The 25,911-nt window shown below is 42.4% G+C and overlaps 2 protein-coding genes across 2 annotated transcripts in view; both read right to left on the bottom strand.

The window, feature by feature from the left end:
- Positions 1 to 25,911, bottom strand: part of LOC105923771 — a gene marked incomplete at its 3' end in the record, with an annotated part of 780,934 nt that overhangs the window by 301,729 nt on the left and 453,294 nt on the right. The gene's annotated exons all lie outside the window — the stretch shown is intronic.
- Positions 1 to 25,911, bottom strand: part of LOC118561498 (NLR family CARD domain-containing protein 3-like) — a 31,028-nt gene that overhangs the window by 4,382 nt on the left and 735 nt on the right. Inside the window, exons 2-7 of the mRNA XM_036133635.1 lie at positions 25,576 to 25,622; positions 24,686 to 24,781; positions 23,552 to 24,553; positions 22,687 to 23,485; positions 11,172 to 11,345; positions 8,078 to 8,254 (exon numbers count right to left, since the gene is read on the bottom strand). Coding sequence (XP_035989528.1) covers positions 8,078 to 8,254; positions 11,172 to 11,345; positions 22,687 to 23,485; positions 23,552 to 24,553; positions 24,686 to 24,698 — 2,165 coding nt within the window. The 5' untranslated portion in view covers positions 24,699 to 24,781; positions 25,576 to 25,622. The remainder of the gene's footprint in view (positions 1 to 8,077; positions 8,255 to 11,171; positions 11,346 to 22,686; positions 23,486 to 23,551; positions 24,554 to 24,685; positions 24,782 to 25,575; positions 25,623 to 25,911) is intronic.

Genomic DNA, 25,911 nt, shown 5'->3' with positions numbered 1-25,911 from the left:
CCACCACCAGAATACACCCCTACAACTGAAAATGCAATGCGGTTGGGACGACTGGGCAGCCCACATGGACTATATGTGAACATTATGCTAAATGGTGTTGCCCTCTGTGCTCTGATAGACACTGGCTCCACGGCCTCCTTGGTTCGACCGGGCATACTGCCTGGAACAGAGGCACCAAGTCCTAGAGGATGGTCCCTAACTAAGAAATACATCACCACGGCCACTGGGGAGCGCTCAAGGATGAAAGGCTGGCGGGTCCTTGATGTGGAGGTGGAGGGTCAGAAAAGTCAACACATGTTTTGGCTAGCGAAAATCCAGGACCCCTGTATTATTGGATTGGACTTGCTGGCGGCGTGGGGGGGCATCATAGATGTTACTTCAGCCACGCTCCGAATGGGCCACAAAGCCGTTCAGCTTCACTCCCAACGTCAAGAGAAGGTGCAACAGGTTAATGCACCAACACTAGCAGAAGACCGCAACGGGGCTCCTCAAAGGCCACTGGATGACTTGGTGGAGACGGAGGAGGCACATGCAGAACTGCCATCAGAGGAGACAAGGCAGGCTGTACGGGAGCTGTGCCTGCGAAGCTGTGGAGGACTGGACCAGGAGCAGAGTGAGCGGTTACAGGACCTGCTGGAGGCCTACATTGACATTTTTGCTGCTAAGGATGAGGAGTGTACTCGCACTAATCTGGTACAGCACGACATCGACACTGGAGAAACGAGACCTATCCGTCTACGATCCCACCGTCTGCCCTTTTCAAGGCGGGCTGTGGCAGAGAAGAAGATCGAAGAGATGCTAAAGGCCGATGTCATAGAGCCCTCCAACAGTCCCTGGGCCGCACCGGTAGTGCTGGTGGGAAAGAAAGACAAAGACTGGCGGTTCTGTGTTGACTACCGACGACTGAATGAAAACACCCGCAAAGACTCCTACCCCCTCCCACGCATTGACGATACGCTGGACTACATTGCTGGGTCCAGTTGGTTCAGTTCCCTTGACCCCCGCAGCGGTTATTGGCAAGTGGAACTGTCTCCAGAAGCTCGCCCAAAGACAGCATTCACCATTGGTCAGGGACTGTGGCAATTTAAGGTGATGCCTTTTGGTCTCTGCAACGCCCCAGCTACCTTTGAACGCCTCATGGAAAGGGTGTTGGCCCATATTCCACGAAGCCGCTGCGCGGTCTACCTGGATGATCTTCTGGTGCACGCAGACAGTTTCGAGGCTGCCCTGGCCAACCTTCAGGAAGTGTTTGATGCCATTCGCCAGGCTAACCTGCGACTTCACCCACGGAAGTGCCACCTGCTCCGGAGAGAGACCACTTTCCTGGGCCACATCATCAGTGCAGCCGGAGTATCTACAGACCCAGACAAGGTCAGTGCAGTGAGAAATTGGCCAGAGCCTCGGAACACTAAGGAGCTGCGTAGCTTCTTGGGGCTAGCCTCCTATTACCGGAGATTTGTAAAGGACTTTGCCACTCTCGCCAGCCCCCTGCATCGGCTGACCCAAAAGGGACAAACTTTCCACTGGGATGAAGACTGTGCTGCTGCCTTCTCTGCCCTCAGGATGGCACTGGTGGGGGCCCCAGTACTGCAGTATCCTGACCCAAACCAACCCTTCATTCTGGATACTGATGCCAGTGATGGAGGCATTGGGGCGGTGCTCTCGCAAGGGGGAGAGACAGGAGAACGGGTTGTTGCTTATTACAGCCGCACCCTCAGCCGGGCAGAAAGGAACTATTGTGTCACCCGGCGGGAGTTGCTGGCTGTTGTCCAGGGGGTTCGACACTTCCGCCACTACCTCTATGGGAGGAAGTTTCTTCTTCGCACTGACCATGCATCCCTGACCTGGTTGCTGAATTTCAAAGAGCCAGAGGGGCAACTAGCACGGTGGTTGGAGGCACTGCAGGATTACAACTTCCAAATCGTTCACCGGGCTGGTCGGCTTCATGGCAATGCTGATGCCCTGTCCCGCCGGCCGTGTGCAACAGGAATTGGCTGTAAGCAGTGTCAACGGGTGGAAGGACGTGAGTCAATGGGCCCCCAGACCGTGGCTCTACAAGTCACCAGCAAAAACCCACAACATCCTAGGTGTCTCAGGGTGACTGAAGAGTCTGTGGATGGTGTGGAAGTTATGGAGGCCGAACAACTGCAGGAGGAACAAGATCGGGATCCTGTTCTCGCTCGGATCAAGCAGTGGGTGGAGGCTGGCCAGCGGCCCACCTGGGAGGCGATAGCAGCTCTAGATCCAGAGACTAAGGCACTGTACTCCCAGTGGTCCACCATTTCTTGCCACGGTGGGCTCCTTTATCGACAGTGGCAAGCTCCAGCAGCGCAGCGTGACGTTCTCCAGTTGCTGGTGCCCAAACAATTGCGGGCCAAGGTGCTCCAGATGGTCCATGGCTCTGTGGGGGCAGGTCACTTTGGAGTCGCCAAGACACTGCAACGCCTCCGGTCGAGATTCCATTGGCCCGGCTGCCGCCAAGATGTGGAGCTCCATGTCCATTGTTGTGATGCTTGCACAGCAAAGAAAGGGCCAACCCAGCGCTCACATGCCCCCTTGCAGCAGTACCAGGTGGGTGCTCCAATGGAACGAGTGGGTGTGGATGTACTAGGCCCATTTCCTGTGACGGAAAGAGGGAACCGCTACATCCTAGTTGCCATGGACTATTTCACTAAGTGGCCGGAAGCATATGCCATCCCCGACCAGAGTGCTGCCACCACGGCTGAAAGACTGGTGAGCGAGATGTTCTGTCGGTTCGGTGCCCCCGAGGAGCTGCACAGTGATCAGGGCCGGAACTTTGAGGCGGAGGTGTTTGGCGAGGTCTGCCGGAGGCTTGGCATCAAGAAGACACGAACCACGCCACTTCACCCTCAAAGCGATGGGCTGGTTGAGCGGTTCAACCGGACCTTGTCCACCCAGTTGGCTATTCTGGTGGATAAACGGCAACATGACTGGGATCTACACCTGCCTGTCATCTTGTGGGCTTATCGGACAGCGGTCCAGGAGTCTACTCACTGCACCCCTGCTTTGCTGATGTTTGGCCATGAACTACGCACCCCAGTGGACTTGGTGTTTGGACCACCCCCCGAAACGGAGCAACCTGTTGGGCCAGGGCTGCGCTACATCTGTGATTTAAAGCAGCGTCTGCGGGTTGCTCATGAACTGGCTCGGGAGTGCCTAACTGCAGCCGGACTCAAGCAGAAGCGGGCCTATGATTCGCGCTGTCGGGGGAGGAACTTCGAGCCTGGGGACAAGGTTTGGGTGTTTTGCCCTGAACGGAAGAAAGGACTGTCCCCAAAGCTCACCAGTCAGTGGGCTGGGCCATCTGTGGTGATTCACAGACTTTCTGATGTGGTGTACCGGGTGCGGCTGCGCAAGAGGGGCCGGCTGGTGGTTCTTCACCGGGACCGTTTGGCCCCATATCAGCCAGGCAAGCCTGCGGTGAGCGAGCTGGAGACGGACCCTCTGCCAGTGGTTTCTCCTACGCCTCAAGTTGTCATGGGTGAGTCCCGGCGCGCTAACCCCAGACAACGGCGCCTTCCTGCACGGTTCAGAGACTTTGTAGTTAATTCGTAATGGGTTAAGAGTTCTGTTGTTGTACAATGTTGTGGTTCATTTCACTTAGGCATTCCTGGTTGCTGGGGACAGCTAACCGTCTGAGGGGGGGCAATGTAGCGATTAGAGGGTGATGTTAGGTTGTTATGTGTTTTCCCATGAGGCTTAGCGGCAGAGAAGAGGGAGCGAACCGTGAGCGAAAAGGCTATGTGTTCGAATGAAAAGACCTGTGTGTTCCGCCATTAAAACGTGAATGTTCTGACTACCCGACTCTGTGTGTGGTGATTTCGGGGAGCCCTCAACAGAGGTTACAATATAAATTGCTGTGATAGGATAGGGATATTACAAAAAATCCACTCTGGGCCTCAAAATCCTTTCCCGACGTAAATGTAACTCCCTACGAAGTAATACAGCCTCTTCGTCAACAGGATCATCCATAAATGGACATGCCATTTCATTCCCTTTGATGCGCTCTGCGTGACTGAAATGTGAGCAATGAATATATCCCCAAAGAATCAATGAGGTGTTTAAACACCACTTCCTCTTTAAAAAAGGAGAGGAGACCAAAATAAACTCTGGGTTTTCTGAAGAAAACCTGCTCCCAACCAGGTTAGGTTCACAGAGTAAATTGCCATGGTAACTGACTCTGAGTATAAGTTACCTCTCTTTCAGAAACGGGCTTGACTTACTCTGCTTTCTCAGGTTTAACTTACCTCCCTTTCTGAAACAGAAAACCCAGAGTTTCCCTCATTTCAGGGTTAACATACTCAGAGTTTTCACTTAACCTCCTTTCTGAAACAGGCCCCTGCTGACTTCAGCTCTTCAACAATCAACAATATTAGAACTTTCAACATTAAAACTTGTTTAGCAGTTTTTACAGTCCTGGGGTCTCATTTATAAAACTTTGTGTGGAATCTGTACTAAAAGTGAACGCCAAGAAAAAGAAAAGTAGGGCAAAAATTTTCAGATTTATAAAACCATGCACTCACACACCAGCAGCCATTTTCCTTTCTAGATCACAGCTGTACCTGTACATTTGGTACCAGGTTCTGGCTCAGGTTCTGCCCTCTACACGCCCAGATTCAACCAGAAATGGTTGATGCAAAGCACCTCATGAATGTTAATGTGTAGAAAATGTGTCAGCTGATCATTTTTTCATCATGGTGACGTGGCAGCCACGGAGAAAAAGCAAAGAAACGTTGGGAAAATTTCCCAGAGAGGCGTTTATTAAATGTGGAAATCAGAGATAAAAGCTCAGATGTTGTTCACATTAAAACAAGTTGTTAATAAGGTGTTAAAATAAGTTGTTAAAAAGTAAACAACGCTGTGCTCCGTGTTGAAATTCCCCTGTGGCTGTGGGTTCAGATCCACATTCAGAGGAGAGAGGTTTCCCCTCCATTATTACCCCCCCCCCCCCCCTAAAAAGGTGATGACTGCCTGGGTGTGAGCAGAAAGCCTCCTTCTCTGCTCTCTGGGGGTTGGAGAGCTGCCTTTCAGCTCCTCAGAGGGAGGTGGAGCCACTTTCCCCCATAGATATCCATAATAAAGGCTAGATGTCTTACGGCGGAGTCTCAAACGTCATCACCGGCGGCCATCTTGCCTCAGGCAAGCTTTCTGGCGTGCTCTGTGGTACCTAATGTAAGGTGAGTGATCAGCACGAACACAAATACTCTTATCTCATTGAATTCTTGACGGATTTACAAACAGTTTGGTTTCTTATAAACGTTATGAACGTGGCTATAATTCTTGATGCATGAACATGTCAAAATTGCAGATTTTCTTCTTGAAAAATAACTTAATCATGCAGCATAGTTGCGCATCACGGCTACTTGCGCAAGTTATCAAGGCTGAGACCACTGGTCAATTATATAGGTTTTACTGACACCAATAACGATTGTATGACAATTACTCTTTGGTGTAAATTTAAGGGAAATCAATCTCACAATGGTCCAAAAAGATAAATGTTCCCCTAATTTCCCCATGGTTATTATAAATTATTTTAATATACCAACTCTTATTTCAGGATTTGTTGAGCGACGGGCTCTGAAGAAGCTGTCCTGTGATGTCTGCCGTGCCAGCTTGGTAACAGATGCTGCATCTGCCATCAAGGACCAGAGCTACCACCTGCTGAAGTTAAAAAACAATGGAAATTTGGTGATTCCATCAGAAGGCACAGTGATGTGGTCAGGACAGCAGAGTGGGTCATTCGTCAGACCTCATGTACCAGACGATCACAGCCTATCAAAGTGCTAGAGGTCGTGTACATTGTACGGAAGAGGATAGGGTCAGAGGATGTGTTTGTGCTCAGAGAGCACATCGGAGAAACACAGTATGGCATAGACAGCCACCACCATACGCTGTTAACGTTGGTTGTGTCCTTGTTTTTTAAGTTAAGGCTGCACCACATTGCCAAAATAACTAACCTTAGCTTACAGAGCAACAACATGCAACAGAAGCTCAATAAAACCGTCCTTTTCAAAGGGCATTAGCCAAGCTATGTTTTTTGGGTCATTTTTTAAATCTCTGTCTTCCATGTGTATACCATCACAGTAGTGTAGGTGGGGATTTCAACATGCTACATCTATATATACTTGTGAATGGGACTATTGTACCAATTTTAATAGCAAATAAATTTCACTTTTACAATGGTTTAAAAATAGGAACTTTTGTGTAATTACTCCTGATATTAAATCCGAATAGTCTACATGAAACTTCAAAGTGTTACCTTTAAGTTGAAACCTGGATTATGCTTCTACACCAAGAGGTTGCCACACAATAAGCCTTTTTTGTCAGTATTTCATATTTTATTATAACAGTAATATTCATATTATAAAAGTATGTATGTAAATATAAATAAATTAGAACTGTGGAATAATTAATCACACCCTAATAAAAGTGTTTATATATATATATATATATATATATATATATATATATATATATATATATATATATATATATATATATATATATATATATACAATTATATATAATTTGAAACCTGGATTATGCTTCTACACCAAGAGGTTGCCACACAATAAGCCTTTTTTGTCAGTATTTCATATTTTATTATAACAGTAATATTCATATTATAAAAGTATGTATGTAAATAAAAATAAATTAGAACTGTGGAATAATTAATCACACCCTAATAAAAGTGTTTATATATATATATATATATATATATATATATATATATATATATATATATATATATATATATATATAAACACACACATATATATATATATATATATATATATATATATATATATATATGTGTGTGTGTGTGTGTGTATATGTGTATATATTATATATACATATATATATATATATATATATATATATATATATGTGTGTGTGTGTGTGTGTGTATATATGTGTATATATTATATATACATATATATATATATATATATATATATATATATATATATATATATATCTCATGTTGCCATTGAGTTTTAATAGCATATATTGATTTAACATAAATACCTTGTGCATTTGTATATTTATTGCACCTGTATGTTCTATTCAATGTTCTTTTTATATGAAATTCCATGGTTATAATTATTCATAAGTGTGCAGTGTCATAACTACATGTCTGACTTTTGTTTAACAAACCAAACAGTTTGAGAATCGTTAGACAATTGAGGAAGTTATGGTTATTTAAGTACATGCGCCATTGAAACACAATGTTACGAATGAGCGAGCTGCCTGTGGCAAGATGGCCGCCACGTGCGGACGTCGACCCCCATTGGCCAGCAGCGCGGACGAGGAATCTAGCCTTTATTATGGATATCTATGCTTTCCCCTGTGGGGAACAGCACAATGCATGCTGGGAGTCAGAAGCAGGATATTGGCCAGTCCTCATTATTGACTTTAGGAGCTGAAAGCCCAGAACCAGAACCTGGTACTGTGACATGTTGTGTCTGAGTGTTTTAGTCAGTAAAATCCTTCCAGAGCTTCTAAAAGTGCTGAAGCATCAATCAGGGATTATATATTTGTTCCTGTCAGAGTTTCCAGGAGCTGAAATTCACTTTTCTAAACTGGGTTGAATCCCCTCTGACCCGCTTCACATGAGGGGGATTTATACACACTGGGGGTCCGAATGCTGTCGGGTTCTGACCTGAGATCAGGGCTCAGACTCAGTTACACAGAGAGACAACATTAAAAACTGGCTCCAAGTCCAGGAACAAACTCAGGAGATATTTATTAGAATAGAAGATCTGAACTTTGTTTTTCAGATGAATTATATTCAATTATTCACAGAAATATAAACATAACTATTTTAAAATCATCCTGTAGAAAATGTAGAAAAAGTGCTTTAATTAAATTTTAAAGATATTAAAAACCTTCAAATAAATGAAACATCAGTATTTTTCATTTCTTCTATCTTCCTCTTTCTCAGTTCTGGATAAAAACTCAGTGTGGATCAGTAGAATATCAGCCAGATGTCTGCAGTTTAGTGTAAACACAACTTTCACATCACAAATATCAGAACTAAAACATGGAGTCTGACCTCAATATCTGTAGTTTGCAGAGGGGAGTCTGGAGAAAACCACAGAGCTCCTTCACTCCAGCATCTTTCAGGTTGTAGTTCTGACTTAGGTCCAGTTCTGTCAGATGGGAGGGGTTGGACTTCAGAGCCAATCTCAGAGAAGAACAGCTGATCTCTGACAAACTGCAGCTCCACAATCTGAATAAAGAATAAAAGATGTGAGCTGAAGCCAACAGGATGCAGATTAAAACTGAAATATGAACAAATAAATAATAAAATGTAGAAAATTAATTTCCCTGAATGTAAAAGTCCCAGAAACATGATGAATTGATGTCTGATATTTGATCCAGTAGAACTGATTTAAAGAGTTAAACCCAGCAGAACCAGAACATGTTATCATGACGTGTTGTTAGAATATTTCAGTCGGGCCTTCAGTGGTTCTGAGCTGGAACCAAACTGGACTTTAATAAGCAAAGTGTGACATCAGAGCTGTTAATTAATGCTGCTGTGATTGAATGGAAGCAGCTCATTTTCACAGTGACAGTAACCTTCTATTGAGGGGAACTGAGGGATTTATCTGAAGGATCAACAGCTGCAATAATTACACTTCACTCATTTCTAAACACATGAATACATGACTGAGAACAGAAGCGCTTCTACCTGTTCTACTGTCACACAGGATGCTGCATCACAAACAGAACCAGTCTGATATCAATGTTATCAGCAAAGAAAGCAGAACAAATTCCCAACAAACATCAGATTTCTTCATCCAACCATCCAAGCTGAGATTTAACTGGAGGCCAACAGTTCAGAGCTCAATGTTGCTTCAGTCCAGAAGGTGGAGCCCAGAACAAATGGACCTTTTCCAGTTTTTACTCTGCAGAACATCTGGACCACATTCACACTCTTCAGGAAAAATGCTGCTTATTTTTTCCTGGACTTTCCTGCTTGTGTCTCTGACTCCTTTATTGTCGGCTATATTAGATGATGCTGGATTCATGGTGAGGATATTTACAGAGAGTCTGCAGTCATTTCAACAAGTCCTCCCATTGTTTAGATCCTGGCTCACTGAAAAGGGCTCCTAGAAAGTAGAGCTGAACAATATCAGGAGAACATGGCTGTACAACGAGCAGACAGGACCCACCGGACTCTGGTTAGGAACATTTTTACTTCAACTTCCCAGAAACCCCTACACCACTCCCATATCTGTCATGGTGGTTCATCTGGACCTTTTCTCTCCATGGTTCTGACCTCCTCAACCCTCTTTCTCCTAGAAATCCATCATCCTGCCTGTCTGGGTCATCTTGGGGTTCTGGGACCTCCTGTAGTTTGGCTGCTGGGCCGAACAAACAAACTCCAGCTAGAAGATCCTTCTAACAGCTCCAACACTGAACATCTCTAGCTGGGCAGTCTTTCCATGAAGCTTTCTGCTTTCAGCCACATCCACCACACTCTTTTCCTCCCAGCTTCTCTGGCTTTGGTCCCGTTCTGACTGCTGCCGGGTCTGGCTCTTTATTTTTCTCATCTTGGTCCTTCTGGCGTCCATGTTGGATCTGCTCCCCTCTGCTGTGCTGCTGAGCAGAACTGTTTATGGTTCTTCTCAGTTTCCCTCTGCTGGACTTTTTCTTTGGCCTTTGTGAGCGTTAACTCAGAGTCCATTGGTACCGGTTCAGACAGCTTTATGTCCTTTTATCCCAGCTACAGTTCTGGCCCGTATGAGTTCTTCTTCCAGTTCTCCAGAACCACAGTTTCCTGCCAGTTTGTGTCCAGCTGTAATAAATGGTTCTGCTCTCTCTCCATCTTGGTGACGTCTGGAACTGAACTGGGCTCTTTTAAAGATGATGGAGGATTTCCCCACATAGTGCTGCTCAAACACAGCTTTTCCAGCTCCAGGCATCTTTTCTCTGCTCTAGTCAAAGGTCCAACAGCTAAAATGTCATCTGCAGCTTCTCCCACAGCAAACAGGAGGGAACTAACTTGATCTTCCTCACATTTCTCATCTAGAGCTGCTGCAGTCTGAAACCTCTCCAATCTTCTGGCCCACCTCGCCCGTTCTGCAGGACAGGAGAAGTCCAACGGTTCTGGAGGGGTTACTTGTACTGCCGTCTCCATCTTTGTTCTTCTATCCCTGGTTTCCTCACCTTCAGGATGTAAACCTCTGGATGTGTTGTCTCTCGGTACCTCTCCCTCAGCCCACATGGGCCCGTCAGGACCACATCCTAGCAACACCAGCAGCTATAGTGAGGTGGTCAGCTTAGCGCTGGCTTTCAGTAGTGATGGTCTGCTTGAAGCTGAAGCTCTGGACCATTTGTCAGAAACAGCAACACAGTCCTTCAGAAGAACTTTGTTGGGGCTTGATTCATGGGGCCGGGTCATGGGTCAATGAAGTCCAAAGCTTCATTTGGGACGTCATTGATCTGGTGGTTCAGCACCTGCTTCATGGCTTTCAGCAGAAGTCCATCATGTGTAACAGCCGCTCCATGTAGCTCTATAATGAATCAGCAGGTTAAATAGGGATGTAGTACTATGGACCGGGCCCTGGAACCTTTAATCATGGCTCAGCGTACCACCTATTCACAGGAGATACTACTTGTTATTTATTTAGATTTCTCCTCAATAATTACTGTTTAGTTTAATGCTGCTGCCTCCACTTAGCAGCAATTTATCAATTTATAAACCTTAGATAACCTATGAAGAATTAAACTTTAGTCCATTCTAATCTGATGTCAGAAACACTCCCATGAAATAGAAAATAAAGTAATATTCTCAATCATCAGAGTCATGGCAACTACAACAGGATTAAATCCAAGGTCAGCAGACTTTCACTCAGTTTCTGTGAAAACGTTTCAACACCTGATCCAGGAGTCTTTGACAATCCTGGAGGCTCTCAGTTGAGCAACGTGGAGTTTAGGAGTTGCTGTTTTTAGGCAATAAATCCTGGCAGGAAGTTGGAAACAGAAAGAAACTTTAACTGGAGCAAAGCAGTGAAGAAGAAAGCAGACTTTACCATGAAGATCCTCAGTGTGGATCAGTAGAATATCAGCCAGATGTCTGCAGTTTAGTGTCAACACAACTTTCACATCACAAATATCAGAACTAAAACATGGAGTCTGACCTCAATATCTGTAGTTTGCAGAGGGGAGTCTGGAGAAAACCACAGAGCTCCTTCACTCCAGCATCTTTCAGGTCGTTTCCACTCAGGTCCAGTTCTGTCAGATGGGAGGGGTTGGACTTCAGAGCCAATCCCACAGAAGAACAGCTGATCTCTGACAAACTGCAGCTCCTCAATCTGAATAAAGAATAAAAGATGTGAGCTGAAGCCAACAGGATGCAGGTTAAAACTGAAATATGAACAAATAAATTATAAAATGTAGAAAATTAATTTCCCTGAATGTAAAAGTCCCAGAAACATGATGAACTGATGTCTGATATTTGATCCAGTAGAACTGATTTAAAGAGTTAAACCCAGCAGAACCACAACATGTTATCATGACGTGTGAAGGTCCAGATCAAGGTGTGTTTCTCAGCAGTGGCGGCTGGTGATGAAGATGTTCTGGGGTTAGGGTTGGGGGGGGGGGCACTAGAGGTTGGAGATTACCACACAACAATAAACTCTACTTGAACATAAATCCATCCATGATCACTTGCTGCTGCTGGATATTTAAGTCTGATCGCTCTGGCGTCTGTTTAAAATGCTGCTGTCTTCTAGTCTGGGTCAGGGTTCTGGTAGAACAGTGGTTCTCAGACCCATAATGTTCTAAACATGGATCATTTAACAGAGTTTCAGCTCAGATTGTTCTGGATTTATCTTCAACCTAAACCAGCAGCCTGCATGGAGGGTTTTCTCTAAGGAAACATGGCGTCTGTTTAAAGTTCTGCTCATTCAGTCCCTGATCACTGAACATTGGTCCGATGTTCTGCTGCTGGGCTCAGATGTTCTCCATCATACTGGGTCAGTTGTTCTCAGTGGGTCTCTGTGTGTCTGGTGGGTCATTCTGAGAACTAAAACCTACGATGAGGAGACTTTCTCCACCTCTGGCCCTCAGCTGTGGATCAGCCTTCCTGAAGACCTGAGGGCAGCTCAGAGGTTTAAATAAATAATAATCATCTGGATTTTTTATTCCATCTTTCAATAAAGTTCTTACTGTTGACCCGCTGAAAGGTGAAGGAACAGGAGCTAGGAGCTCTTAGTAGAACGTTGCCCATGCAGCCTTGATCTGACCATCCAGATCAGCCATTTTTTGTCATATCAAACACACCCATCCTGTCTTTGAGCTAGCTCACCCTTTCTCACAAACACCATATATGAACACAAACACCTGTTTGATTGGGATATTGCTGCAGTGAGAATTACTCTGTTGTTTTTTTCTGCAGATTGCCTCTTATATTTAATTTCAACTGAAAGTTTCTAGTTTAATCATCAGAGTTTATTGATTGAAGTATTTCGGAAAGACTTTTATGCCAATGTTCTACATCAGTCCAAAACATTTTTAAGTATAAACTATGGTTAGTAGGGCTGGGCGATATAGAAAAAAAGCTTATCGATAAAAAAAAATGCATATTGATCGATATCGATAATTATTGAAAATATTTAAAACCATATTTTATGTGCAGCTCTGCCTGGACATTTTATGATATTGCTAAATGATTTGATTTAAATAAAGAACACAAACACAGAATTCCAATTAAATCTTTATTTAACCAACTTTGGTTGGTTAAATAAAGAGTGGCAGGTTTTTCAGCTGCAGAGAACAGCAGACATATCCATCACTATGAAGCACGTTACTGCAAGCGTTATGTCCTTATGCCGCTTGGACGCTTTGTCATTTTATCACAAAGAAGGGAGCCCAGTTTAGCTGCTGTACCTGCTTCGTTTTGGAAGAACTTCCAGAAAATTCCGACGACGCGGAGCCGCGCGGAGCTGCACAGCTCGCGCTGCTGCGGGTGTGAGCGGCTTACGTGATAAATACTGGTGGGTTGCGTTACCAGACTCTGCTTTTACCGGTTCCTTGCAAGTTTTACAAATCACTGTGGTTTATTTCTATCAGGCTGGCGAACTAGTAAAACCTCGTTTTGGGACAATTTCCTCCGCCGCTACTTGCTGCGACATATTCACGTGTTATGTGTTGTGGTTTGAGAGGGCGGCGCTTAGTGACGGCGTGCCGACTGTAGCAAGGAAGTAAAACTGTCTATCGAAGTTTTTATCGACCCTATTTTTTCCTATCGCGCCACACGTCTATCAATCGATAGATATTGTTATTGAATTATCGCCCAGCCCTAATGGTTAGTAAATATAATATGAATATTCTGAGATTCTGAAATCAGGAAAGAATTTATTTACATGATAAAAGTGTTTCAAAATTGTATTCAAGCACAGACAGTTATTTATAAAAACAAGTATTAAAGCATGAGTGAATGATGTTACTTGGATAAATAAAGAAAACTAACCTCAGGATGTTAACTCTGCAGACTGAACTCTTCAGTATCTCACACAGATGCTTCATTCCAGAGTCTTTCACTCCTTCGATCTCTCTTATCTCCACTTCAGTCAGATGAGAGGGGTTAGACTTCAGAGCTGAGGCTACAACTTCAAATTCAGTCTCTGACAGTTTGCAGCCATTAAGTCTGTGATTAGGGAAAAATAAAGTAGTTCTTATTAAACCAGACAACATGATAAACAAAGACTAAAACAGGATGACTGAACAGTGATGACATCATCTGATCTTCCCATCAGTGTCTGTGTTTGACACGACAAAATGAGTCTCTTCATTCTCTTCAGAGGGCTGTTTGACAAAACCAAGATAACAGATTAAGCCAGGATTTTCCAGATATCCTGGCTAAATTAAGCCTCGACTTGGTTTCCCAAAAGCAGTAACATCAGTTACCATGGTGATTTATTCTCTCAGCTAGCATGCTCCAGACCAGGCTAACAGCCAGGCTTAGTTAATCCTGATGCCTTCTCTGTTCAGTCAGCGGTCACACTGATCAGAAACCAGTGAGTTTTCTCTATGATTCTGGTTTATTATCTGTGTGTTTTGGTATTTTTTATCAGCCTGCATTAAAATACCACTGATACACACTGGCATTCAGTCAAGTACTATTATTATTTTAACACTGGTTTCAAGGTGGATGAACATGTCTGTTCTCAGGACCTTCAGATCACTTCACTGTGATATACACTGGACCCCAGTGGTAACTTTATCAGACGTGATGATTTAAAGAACAAGCTTGGGCCTCTGATAGGAAATACAGGTGCTGGTTATATAATTAGAATATCATGAAAATGTTTTTCTTTTTTTAATTATAATAATAATTGTAATCCCCTGGAGGCCCAGGGGGAGAACCAGGACAATCTGGAGGGACTATGTCTCTCTGCTGGGAACGCCTTGGGATTCCCCCGGAGGAGCTGGCCCAAGTGGCTGGAGAGAGGGACGTCTGTAACAGTGGGTAAAAATGTTTGAAAAACTCTTTGTTTTTCACCCATTTTCCCCATTCTCTAGCTCTTTCTCCGCCTCGAGCTTCTTTTCCCAACATAGTAAAAACATACGGCTTTGCGATCAACCGGAAGCAGTTCAGTGTGTTTGGCTCTGCTGCTGAATCAGTTATATCTGATATAATATATCTGACAAAAATTTTTTTATGAACGTTTTATTTTTTAGAAAAAAAAAAATAAGGCATTTAAAGCTACCGATAATCACATTTAATGACTTTTAATGCCATTTAAGGCCTTAATTTGAAAAAAAATCATTTAATGACTTTTAATGCTTTTAAATGACCCGTGGAAACCCTGTGTTTATTCCTTTGAATTTCAATGATTATAACAAATGAAAACCTCAAATGTTGGTCAACTGACAAGTATGAACATGAAAACTGTGATCATGTACAGCACTGAATAATTAGTTGGGGCTCCTTTTCCCTGGATTACTGCAGCAATGCAGCAAGGCCTGGAGTCGACCAGTCTGTGGCGCTGCTCAGGTGTTATGAGAGCCCAGGTTGCTCTGATTCTATTCTAATTCTCTGAGATACTCAATCTGGGGTTTTCATTAGTAATCAGTGATAATAATTAAAATTTAAAGAAATAAACACTTGAAATATGCCTGTCTGTGTGTAATGAAAGAATATAATATACAAGTTTTACTTTTTGAATTGAATTAGTTGGGGGGGGGGGGTTACTTTTTCATAATATTCTAATTATATGAACAGCTCAATCAAGTTTCATCTTCTTAGCCTCAGCTGAAGTTCTCCAGTCTCAACCTGTAAGGTAGCTACAGATGTCCTAAAAGCTCCACAGCATACACAGACATTCAGATTGTTCTTTATTAAGCTTAATTAAGTGGCTTTCAGCTGCTGACATGAATTTTATACAACCAGAATCCAGGTTTGGTCTCATTAGAGCCTGATAAATCCCCATCAATTATCTTCTCACAGAGCCCCAATCCTGTCCAGATAGACATCACAACACAATATTTACTTTTTTACATTTATTTTAACTGACTCTATATTCTGATTCCATGTAAGATACTCTACAAGCTCCTATGTCCAGCTGAGTTAGTGAACTGCAGCCTAGAGTCCATTAGCCAGCTTGTTAGCATCGGCTAGTTGCTATGCTAAGCTAGCGGTAAAACACAGTCCAAAAAGCTTTGAGTAGAAACTTCTCTGTCTTCTACCTCGGACTTAAGCACACTTACTCTCTGTGGATTATCGTGGGGACAAACCACGGCACAAATTACTGTTTATAGTCCAAAAACAAGCCAGTTTAACATGGAGATGTTGGCTTATGGCCGCCGAACCGGATCTCTGTGGCTTCTCGTGCTGCGCTCTCTCACCCAAACTCACGATACATTCACTGACTGCCTCTGTGTAGGAAATTACACTTCTCACATGAACCATTATTAAAATGAAATACAACTATGCAAATAGATGTTTAAACACATTATAAACACATTTTAAAGATGAACACTTTTAATAAAGCAATAATTTAACAATTTTAAACTATTTCTTGTGTTTATGAATTTAGTTGTTTAATTCATGTTTAAATAAATAGCTTCTTGTTTATTTCATGGACTTTTTACTGCATCTCTTATTTATCCGGGTTACACCGGTCTGTTTCAGTCAGTCTAATTCAGCTTTTTAAAATATTTGGCACAGTTTGAAATATAAAAGTTTATGCTTTTGTTATTTTTTTAGATGTCTGAGCTTAAAATGAATCCCTGTGAGACTGAATGTGTGTAGACAGAGAGGCAGAGGACAAAATGATTCTTCAGAAGGAAAGATTCTACTTGTTGCTGTGTCCACAATCTTTAAATTATTTTAATTCCAGTTACTAAACCATCTCAACTAGAAAACATGTTCAGCTTTTGTTCTGTCAGATTGAAATGGTTAATTTAGTTTGATTTATAGATTATTTTACAGACATCAGAGATGGCAGCATAAATGGGGTTATTAAGAGTGCAGAAAACTGAGAGTGAAGATGAGTAATGATTTTATATTTTTCAGTTAAAAACACAAGACTGACTACAATGATTTATTGTTGTTACACAGGACCACCAATGTAACAATGTGCCATTTTCTGTCCTCCAAAATAAGAGCTTAATCATGATGTTTGAACAAAGTCGGTATTTACTGCAGTACAGTAAATTAATTGGTTTTATATTATTTTAGCATTTTTATAAAGCTGGTTATTTTTCTTTGCAGATCCTGGCATGAAGGGAGCATGCTTTCTAACAGACTTGCTTCTTTCTCTAGAATATCTGTGGCATTTGGGAGCTCGCAGAAGGAAGCATCTGACCTTGTTTGGAAAAGCTTCTCAGTTTTCTGGACCAGACTGAAGGCCTCATGTGATGCTCAAAATTTTGTCAACATTTCCAGCCTTTTATTTGGTCTTTTGCTTGGTGATGGATATAAATGTTGTTGTGGTCCACTCCAAAAGCCCCACATAGCTAGATTTGGACTCCCCAATTAATGACAATAAATTGTAAGCCACCACTTGCTTCCATCTCGTTGTGCTTCCTGCTGACATAAAGACACATGCATGTGTTGCTGCTCTCCTCTATGCCCAAAGATTTGTCACATCTAAAAAGCTTCCCTGTTCCCAGGTGCAGCTCCACACATTTCCTCCAGAGTTAAGACACCTGGTTCCAGCTTAATGTGTTAAAGTCTTCTTTGCTGGTTTCTGATGTCATGGAGAGGAAGACTCGTGTTCTGAAGAAGCTTGTAGCCTGTTGAGCACGCTGAAAAACGTATTATCTGCTTTTATGTGCATTTGCTCGATCTAATCTATATGCCAGTGGCTTTCACCTGATTTTTGGTAAAAATATGAACCAATTTATTGTCCATAGTCAAAACATTCTTTTGTAGGAGTGGATAAATTATTCTTTGTTAAGTTCTCCTATGATTATTTCACGTGATTTTTTTTTTTTTTTTTTTTTTTTGCTTTTTAATTCCTCCCTCAGCTTTTTTCACATCAGGTCCCTGCTTTGTATAATGAAATACCTTAAATAATAAAATGTTTGGTTATTTGTTTTTGCACAGTGGACACGTCTATTTTATCGCCTCATACAGTTTTAACTAGAAACAGTTATTTAAATTAACATTTTCATGAATTACTAATATATAATAAATGCACAATAAACTGGGTTATACATACATGCAGTCCACATTTGAAAATTAGCAATACAATAGTTGTATCTTCCCCAGAGAATACTTCATGCCGGGTCATCAGTCAAAACATCTACAGCCCCATATTTTCCTCAAGTTATTTAAATCATTTTTTAAATAATTTAGTTCAGCTCTATCATTCAGCTCCTTTTCCATCTGATACCAGATAAAACAGACTGACATCTGTTAAACCTGGGTTTAAGGAAATATAGGAGTAAGTCCTGAAATTAGTGATAAACAACAAGGTCTTCTATTGTTCATGATGTGTCCACCAGAGGGCGCATTGACAGCATAAATGGTTTCAGCTTTTTCAAGTTTAATAAACAATTTTCTAATACAATATATTTTTTGTGCAAAATAATTACAGTTGTTATAAAATTAACCGTATTGTGTTTGTGCATGCCCAAAGGAGCTGATGGTACGGATCGTGCTACTGGTGCAGATCAGGTTGTGACAATCACTCTTCCTTCTCTTCATCTTCATCTTCACCCGGCGGTGTTGTTGTGCTGCTTGCTGGCAGCCTTCCGTCGCCATTAAAACGGAGCTCCATTAATAACTTCTCATTTCTTTGGGTACCGTCTGAATTTTCTTGTCCACTATGAAACATAACAAATGTCCACCTCCATGCTGGGCCACAGTATTGATTTGAGAGCTTCCATACAGCGCTTTGGGTGGTCAGCATGACTGGAAAAGCACTATATAAGTTCAGTGGAATTCTGGCATACTGTTATGCAAAATGTGATTCCACCCCTTAGCCAATCAGAGACAGTCAGGCTTCTGAAAAGACGCCTCCAAGTCGACTCGCTGCGATTGGAATCCCAGAGAAGAAGGCACTAGAAATGGTTACAGTTCTATTGAACCATTACTAGTGGGAAGGCCAGAAATGCGACCTAAAATGGCCTTAAATGGAAAGTAAAAAAAAACATTTCAAAACTGCAAAAAAATAATAAATGTTTAATTTTTTGTTTAAATTGACACTTGTGTAACATTTGTTATCACTGTGTCATTCTTATCATGTAAATGGAAGAAGAAAAAGCAATATTGGCTTCAAGAATCGGCCAAAAAAATAAATAATCAGCCCCCTTATCTGGTATCGGTTTGCCTGATGTCAGAATAATCTGTATCGGCCTTAAAAACTTGTATCGGTCAACCTCTACTATATTCCATCTTTTTCATTTTCTCCACATTCACTTCTATTCCTCAAACTCACTTCCTGACACATCACTTTCCTCTAAGTCCAATTGTCACTCTTTGAGTTGTACCGCCTTTTTTCACTTCTTTATTCACTTCCATCAAAGTCTGCACTCATCCCCTTAGCTGAGAGTTCAGAATGATCAATTATTCATTTACATCTCCAATTACAGAGACAATAGAGCAATCATGGTTGCTTTACCTATGCGGCACATTTTTACCCTAAATGTTTCAAACTATGTTTAAAACAGGTCAGTCGTCCACTGCTGGAAAGTTAACAGTGCAGCTCAAAGCAACTATAACATCAGAAATATTCTGCTTAATACCTTTCCTGTCTGACAAAGGTCTATCAACAGTTTTTGCTATCATAATAAATCTTCATAGTTTATTTTTCTTCCATAGTTTGTTGTTGTTGATGATGTTCCAATCTCTCTCCTGTAAATTATTCTGGGACATAGAGAACATTGATAAATAGATACATGATCAGATAAACAATGATGGATGCTTTTCAGGTAATTCTTCAGGTTTTTGTTGGATGAATGGAGACTAAAGTATCATCAGTTACCATGGTGACCAAATAAGTCTGATTAAAACCAAATCTACAGTTTGTGACCTTCTCCAATCCTGAATCACGTCGAGGACTTTAACTTTATTAAACATCAACCTGATGTAGGAGACGATGCCTTAAATCTCCTACTGTTATTCTTTCATTGTTAAGCTGATGATTTACAGGCTAACTTTTCCTTGAAGCCAGGTACACTGTTAGTCATTCTCTCCTTAACTGCATCACTGCTGTCTTTTAAAGGGGAGTGTAGGCCTAGTGGTTAGAGCAGCGCGCTTGCGCTCAGAGAAGGATGCAAGTACCCGGTTCAATCCCCAGCGCCTGCACTCTGGGTCCCTGAGCAAGACCGTTAATCCATGTTTGCTCCCCGGTCGCCCCACAGTGGCAGCCCACTGCTCCCCAATGGTTAAATGCAGAAGTAAATTTCTCCATTGTGAGATGAATAAAGTATCTATTATTAAATTAAACCGTTTTGTTAAAAACTTAGGAGTAATAATTGACAAGGATTTCAAATGGCAGAGAAGTAAAGAGGGAAAGTTCAGAATGGCTTACTTAATGTGTTTTCACCATGTTTTAGAATAGGTCCTGCTAGCATTCCTGAAACCAAGCTTTGCTGATGTGGTTTGAGTTTGTTTTAACAGTTGTAACAAACTTTATTTCCAGAAGTGTTTATACACGATGGGACATTAATGTCTGTGTTGTCCAGTCTGCTCATCATGACTAAATAAAGCTTATAAATATTTTTTAATTAGCTCCAAAAGTCCGCTAGCATTAGCTTTCCGGATAACATTAGTGCTACCACCGAGTCAACATAACTTTGATTAATTTTAAACATAATGTAATACTTTGGGTTTGTGATTTATGTATTATTGGCCTAATCCTGCTTCGCTACTAAAGGCCCATTTTTACCCCGATTTAAGATTTGACAATAAAATAAGGAATCATTGATCAGAGGTAGAACGGTTTGAATACATATTTAATTCATAGAAATTAAATATGGAGACAGAGTACATACCATTACAAGATGTTGTTCTCACCGGTGGATAAGTCTGTCTGTCTGAAGTAAGTTTTACCAAGACATTCCTTTTATCAACTTTAAAACTCCTCCTGCAAGCTCAGAGGGAGGATGACTGACCCCCTCTCCTTCTGACCCCCCCCCTCAGGGCAATAAAACTCCATGTTTATCTTACGCTGGAGCAGGAAGGGATAGGCCCCACTCTGCTTTACTCAGTAACCCCAACTAAGATATATTTTTAATTCTCAACAGGTTCTGTTCTGGTTTATGTTATTAGATTAAGTTATTTTCACTCTCCTGCCTTTGGCTCTCTGGCTGCTTTGAGTTCTGTTTTGTCTAGATTCTTGTTTAGCTTGTTTACTGTTTTAGTTTATCCTGTTATTTATTAAGTTTTAGTCTTACCTTTATCTTCTGTTTTAGGTTTGTACTTCAGGGTTGTTTCTGTTCTTATTAAATCTGGGGTAGTTTCTGTTCCTGTCCACTTGTCCTGTCAGCTTTTTAGTTCTCCCCTCCTTGATCACTTCCACCTGGTTTTGGTTCATTAGTCCCTCCGTGCTCACCTGTCCGCCCGCCTATTCATACCTGCCTCAGTTCTCTGCACTTTGCCAGAACGTCTCTTCTCAAGCCAAGGGTAAGAGCCTCCCAGCTTTCCATTTATTCTGTGTCCCTGCCTGTTTGCCCGTTTATTGCCCGACCTGTCTCTCCCTTCTGTCTCTGAGCCTCACTGATCCTGTTTGGTCCTGTCTACCCGTCTGGAACCTGCCCTGTCTGTCTCTGGAGCCTGGAACCTGGTTACTCTGGATTGTGTGCCTTGGACTCTGTTCTGACCGGTGTACCTCCCTTCCCTGTTGTGTCTGCTTATCATCATTTAACCAGCCCGGTCGAGTTTGGACTCAGTTTTTTTCCCTGTTTTTTCCCCTTTCAAGTCTGTAAAATAAAACCGTTTTTGAGCGCAGCTCCAAGTCTGGCTGAATGTTGGGTTCACTCAAAGCAAATTCATTACACATAATGCTTGTTTTTTGTTTCACTCTGTCATCATTCGATAGCGCTATGAGCATTATTTCCACATTAATATGGAACATTAATTTGATTTAATGGTGTTATGTATAACTTTAGGGTTAACCCATCAAGTGACCGATCGCTACAACGCCACCTAACTTCCAGGAGGAATGATTGCATTAATAAAATCAAGTGTCCTAAAGATTGATTTCTACTGAGCAAATCATTCTTTAAAATGTTATCTTATCTAATAATGTTGATTAATTCAGGATTTGCATTGTGCATGGATTGAAACAGGTATCAAATGTTGACAACTTCTTGAAGAGAAGTTGTCACTCTATTCTATGTCTATGCAGAGTTTGCTGTTAAAAGATCGCCAGTGCTCGAATAATTCATTTCAACTATTTGTTATATCAGCTGTTTGGGCTGATATTCACTGGACAATACTTAACAGACCAAGAGTTATTTATTAAACATTAAATAAATTAAAACAGTGGGTAATGGCAAACAATTTTATGCTTCACTTTGTTCACTTCAGTATGTTTTATTGTAAAGCACTTTGGTCCTCTTTATTAGTCATGCAAAGGGTTATATAAATGATTGATGAATATAAATATCATACAGCTCTTATGTTGCTATAATAATGTCATAACTTCTCTCCACAGACGTGATCAACTCTGGAGATCTGAAAGCTGCAGAGCAGTGAGATCAGCAGAGAGTGAAGCCTTGTTCCCTCCTTTAACTCAGCCAAGGTCACTGATGTCAAACCTGTGATGGTTTCTAACATCACTTCCCTCACTCCACATGAAATGATCCACTGTGGGGACCCCAGATGTAGGAGACCAGAACAGGATGGAGCAGGTAGATTAGACAAAAGAGATGCAGAAAGAGGAGCAGGTTGAAGGTGGCTTGAGGAGGAAGCTGTGGAAGGTAGAAGAGGGAAGAATGCAATAATGAGGGGATGAAGAACATTAAACTGGGAGGATGAAGAGATGTGAGGAGAACAGATGAGTAGAGATAAGGTGAGGATGAATGGATTAGAGAGGAAGGAAGCAAGGAAATAATGAACGTCCTGCAGAGGACAGAGAGATAAAATGTTTGTAGTTAAAGACCCAAAAACGTCCAGAAGCAACTTGAATAATGAAGAATAAACAGGATGACAATAGTGCTGAATCAGCATCACTCAATGAAGACATCTGGACTCACCGAGCCTTTCTGCAGTTCCTCACAGCTGGAATAAGTCTCAGTCGTCCTGCTTCTGTTGTGTTGTACTTCTCCAGGTCCAACTCATCCAGAACCTCCTCTGACATCTGCAGCATGAAGGCCAGAGCTGAACACTGGATCAAAGAGAGCTTCTCTGATCTGTTCTCTGATTTCAGGAACTGTTGGATCTCCTGATAAACTGAGAGGTCCTTCATCTCCATCAGACAGTGGAAGATGTTGATGCTTCTGTCTGGAGAGATATAATCAGTGTTCATCTCCTTCAGGTTGTTGATGACTCTCTGGATGGTTTCTGGACTGTTCTCTGTCTGACCCAGCAGGCCTCCTAAGAGTCTCTGGTTGGACTCCACAGAGAGGCCATGAAGGAAGCGAGCAAACAGGTCCAGGTGGCCATTTTCACTGAAGAGGGATTTATACACGATTCCCTTCAGGAAATCCTCCAGAGAGTAATTATCTATGTCATCTTCCTCCAGGAAGTTCTCCATCACCTCTGTGTTCCTGCTGGTGAAGCAGTGGAACATGTAGACTGCAGCCAGAAACTCCTGAATGCTCAGATGAACAAAGCAGTAGACTGCTTTCTGGAAGATCACACTCTCTCTCTTGAAGATCTCTGTACAAACTCCTGAGTACACCGAGGCCTCTGTGACATCCAGACCACACTGCTCCAGGTCTTTTTGGTAGAACATGATGTTTCCTTTCTCCAGTTGTTCTAACGCCAGCCTCCCCAGCTTCAGGAGAACTTCCCTGTAAGCCTCCATCAGCTCCTGTGGACTCCTCCCATGTCCTTCATGGTACTTGTTCTTCTTCCACCTTTTCCAGACCAGCTGGAAGCGTGTAAGCTTATTGTGACTCCGCTCATGTCCCTCATGGTACTTGTTGTTCTTCCTCCTGGTCTGGACCAGCAGGAAGTGAGAGTACATGTCAGTCATGGTCTTGGGCAGCTCTCCTCTCTGCTCTGTGGTCAACATGTTCTCCAGAACCGTAGCAGTGATCCAGCAGAAGACTGGGATTCCACACATGATGTGGAGGCTCCTGGAGGTCTTGATGTGGGAGATGATTCTGCTGGACAGCTCTTCATCACTGAACCTCCTCCTGAAGTACTCCTCCTTCTGGGCGTCGGTGAAGCCTCGTACCTCTGTTACCCTGGCAACACATGAAGGAGGGATCTGATTGGCCGCTGCAGGTCTGGAGGTGATCCAGACCAGAGCCGAGGGAAGCAGGTTCCCCTTGATGAGGTTTGTCAGCAGAACGTCGACTGATGACTTCTGTGTGACGTCAGAAACAAGCCGACTGTGGTTGAAGTCCAGAGAAAGTCTGCTTTCATCCAGGCCGTCAAAGATGAAGAGAAGTTTGTGGGCAGCCAGCTGCTCTGCTGGGAGCTTCTGGAGGGTTGGATGGAAAACATGGAGCAGCGTGAGAAGACTGTGCTGCTCACCTCTGATCAGGTTCAGCTCCCTGAACGACAGCAGAACCACCACACGGACATCTTGGTTCTCCAAGCCCTCGGCCCAGTCCAGAGTGAACTTCTGCACTGAGAAGGTTTTTCCAACACCAGCGACGCCGTTGGTCAGAACCACTCTGATTGGTCCATGTTGGTCAGGTGAGGCTTTAAAGATGTCGTGGCACCTGATTGGAGAGTCATGGAGGTTCTGGATCCTGGAAGCTCTCTCCAGCTGCTTCACCTCATGTTGGGTATTAACCTCTTCACTCTGTCCCTCTGTGATGTAGAGATCAGTGTAGATCCTGTTGAGGAGGGTTCTACTTCCTGGTTCATCACTTCCTTCAGTCACACGTTCACATCTCCTCCTCAGACTGATCTTATGTTCCTCTAGAACCTCCTGCAGACCAACATCTGCTGGAACAGAGAAGAAAAGACAACTGAAGGAAAAACATGATTTAGTGATGAAGTTGGAGCAGAAACATCTGGAACATCAGGAGGTGTCATCATTAGAAGGTCTCTTAGTTCACATGATGTGATGCTAACCAATGGGATCCATCCTTAGAAGCAGAACCTTGTTAGATGGTCAGACAGCAGAGTTCTGCCTCTGCTTTGTGGCCAGTATCTGTTCACTGTCAGGATCTGATTCACAAAGCAGATCAGATGAAGAAATGCTGACAGAAACATGCAGCAGCTTTCAGCAACATGAACTCTTTAGCATCAGGTCACCATTGTCCTCATTTCTCTGTTTCTATCTGACCTTCTCCCACAAACACAGCAGCTACAGAAGAGGCAGAGAGACAGAAAATGTTTCCTGGCAGCATTTTCAGCCTTAATGAAGGAAATCTGGAGGAAATGCTCTAATCTGCCAGAGAAACAGCTCATTGGATCAGGTAGTGTTCACATTTCAGATGCTTTTCTCACTCAGAGACTGGATTGGATGTTTTTAAAGAATAATTACAGATAAGAAATGACATGGGACTGATTTGGCCCTTTAGAAGTAAACAGCAGACAGAAATATTCCATGTTTCTACAAATATATCTCCTGTAATCTGGGATCTATTGTCAGAGTAAATAAAGGTTTCTGTCTCTCAGACTTTCCTTCCCTCTTTCTGTAAAGCAGCAGTGCAGCAGGTTGTTTTCTCCACCTTTTTGTTTCCATGCATCAAAATGAGCAGCAGCTTTAAGGAGATGTTCAGTTTTAATGCATTTAGCACAAAGGGCTGAAATCAGAACCACTTCAAAGCAAACCCAATAGGTTGTTGGGTTGAACACAGATGTTACATTTACAACAGCTGGAAATCCAGAGATTCAGGGGAAATAATTGATCACAGAAAGACTTTAAACACTTTAATTTCCAAATCCCAACTAAAGACGTGGAATTAGTTCAACAGAGACGATAGAAGGAAGTTCTGATTGGAGATGTTCAGTCTCACCTGGAGCACAGCTGCTCTGATTGGCTGCCAGCAGTCCAGCTCCTGTTCTGAAGAAGTAAAACATGTAATCACGCTCGTTCTCCTTCCTTTAGATCTTAACATACATAACCCTCCAAATTCTAGCTTTACTTGTGAGTTTATAAAGCCCTAAACTTAATATTTAAACAATTTAATCAACATGCATATAAAAACACATTTAAATCCCAACAATTATACCTACAGCCAATGAGACCAAGACTATTGTACATGTGTGTATAACCAGGCCAATGAATACTACTGGTTTATTGACTAACAGCTTATGATTATGTAGCTGTAAGTTAAGCTAATATAAGAAGT

This window comes from Fundulus heteroclitus, unplaced genomic scaffold (genome assembly GCF_011125445.2).
Source record: "Fundulus heteroclitus isolate FHET01 unplaced genomic scaffold, MU-UCD_Fhet_4.1 scaffold_65, whole genome shotgun sequence".
Classification (NCBI taxonomy): Eukaryota; Metazoa; Chordata; class Actinopteri; order Cyprinodontiformes; family Fundulidae; genus Fundulus; species Fundulus heteroclitus.
The sequence above is the reverse complement of the archived record's forward strand: the minus strand, read 5'-3'. Positions and strand labels throughout refer to the sequence as shown.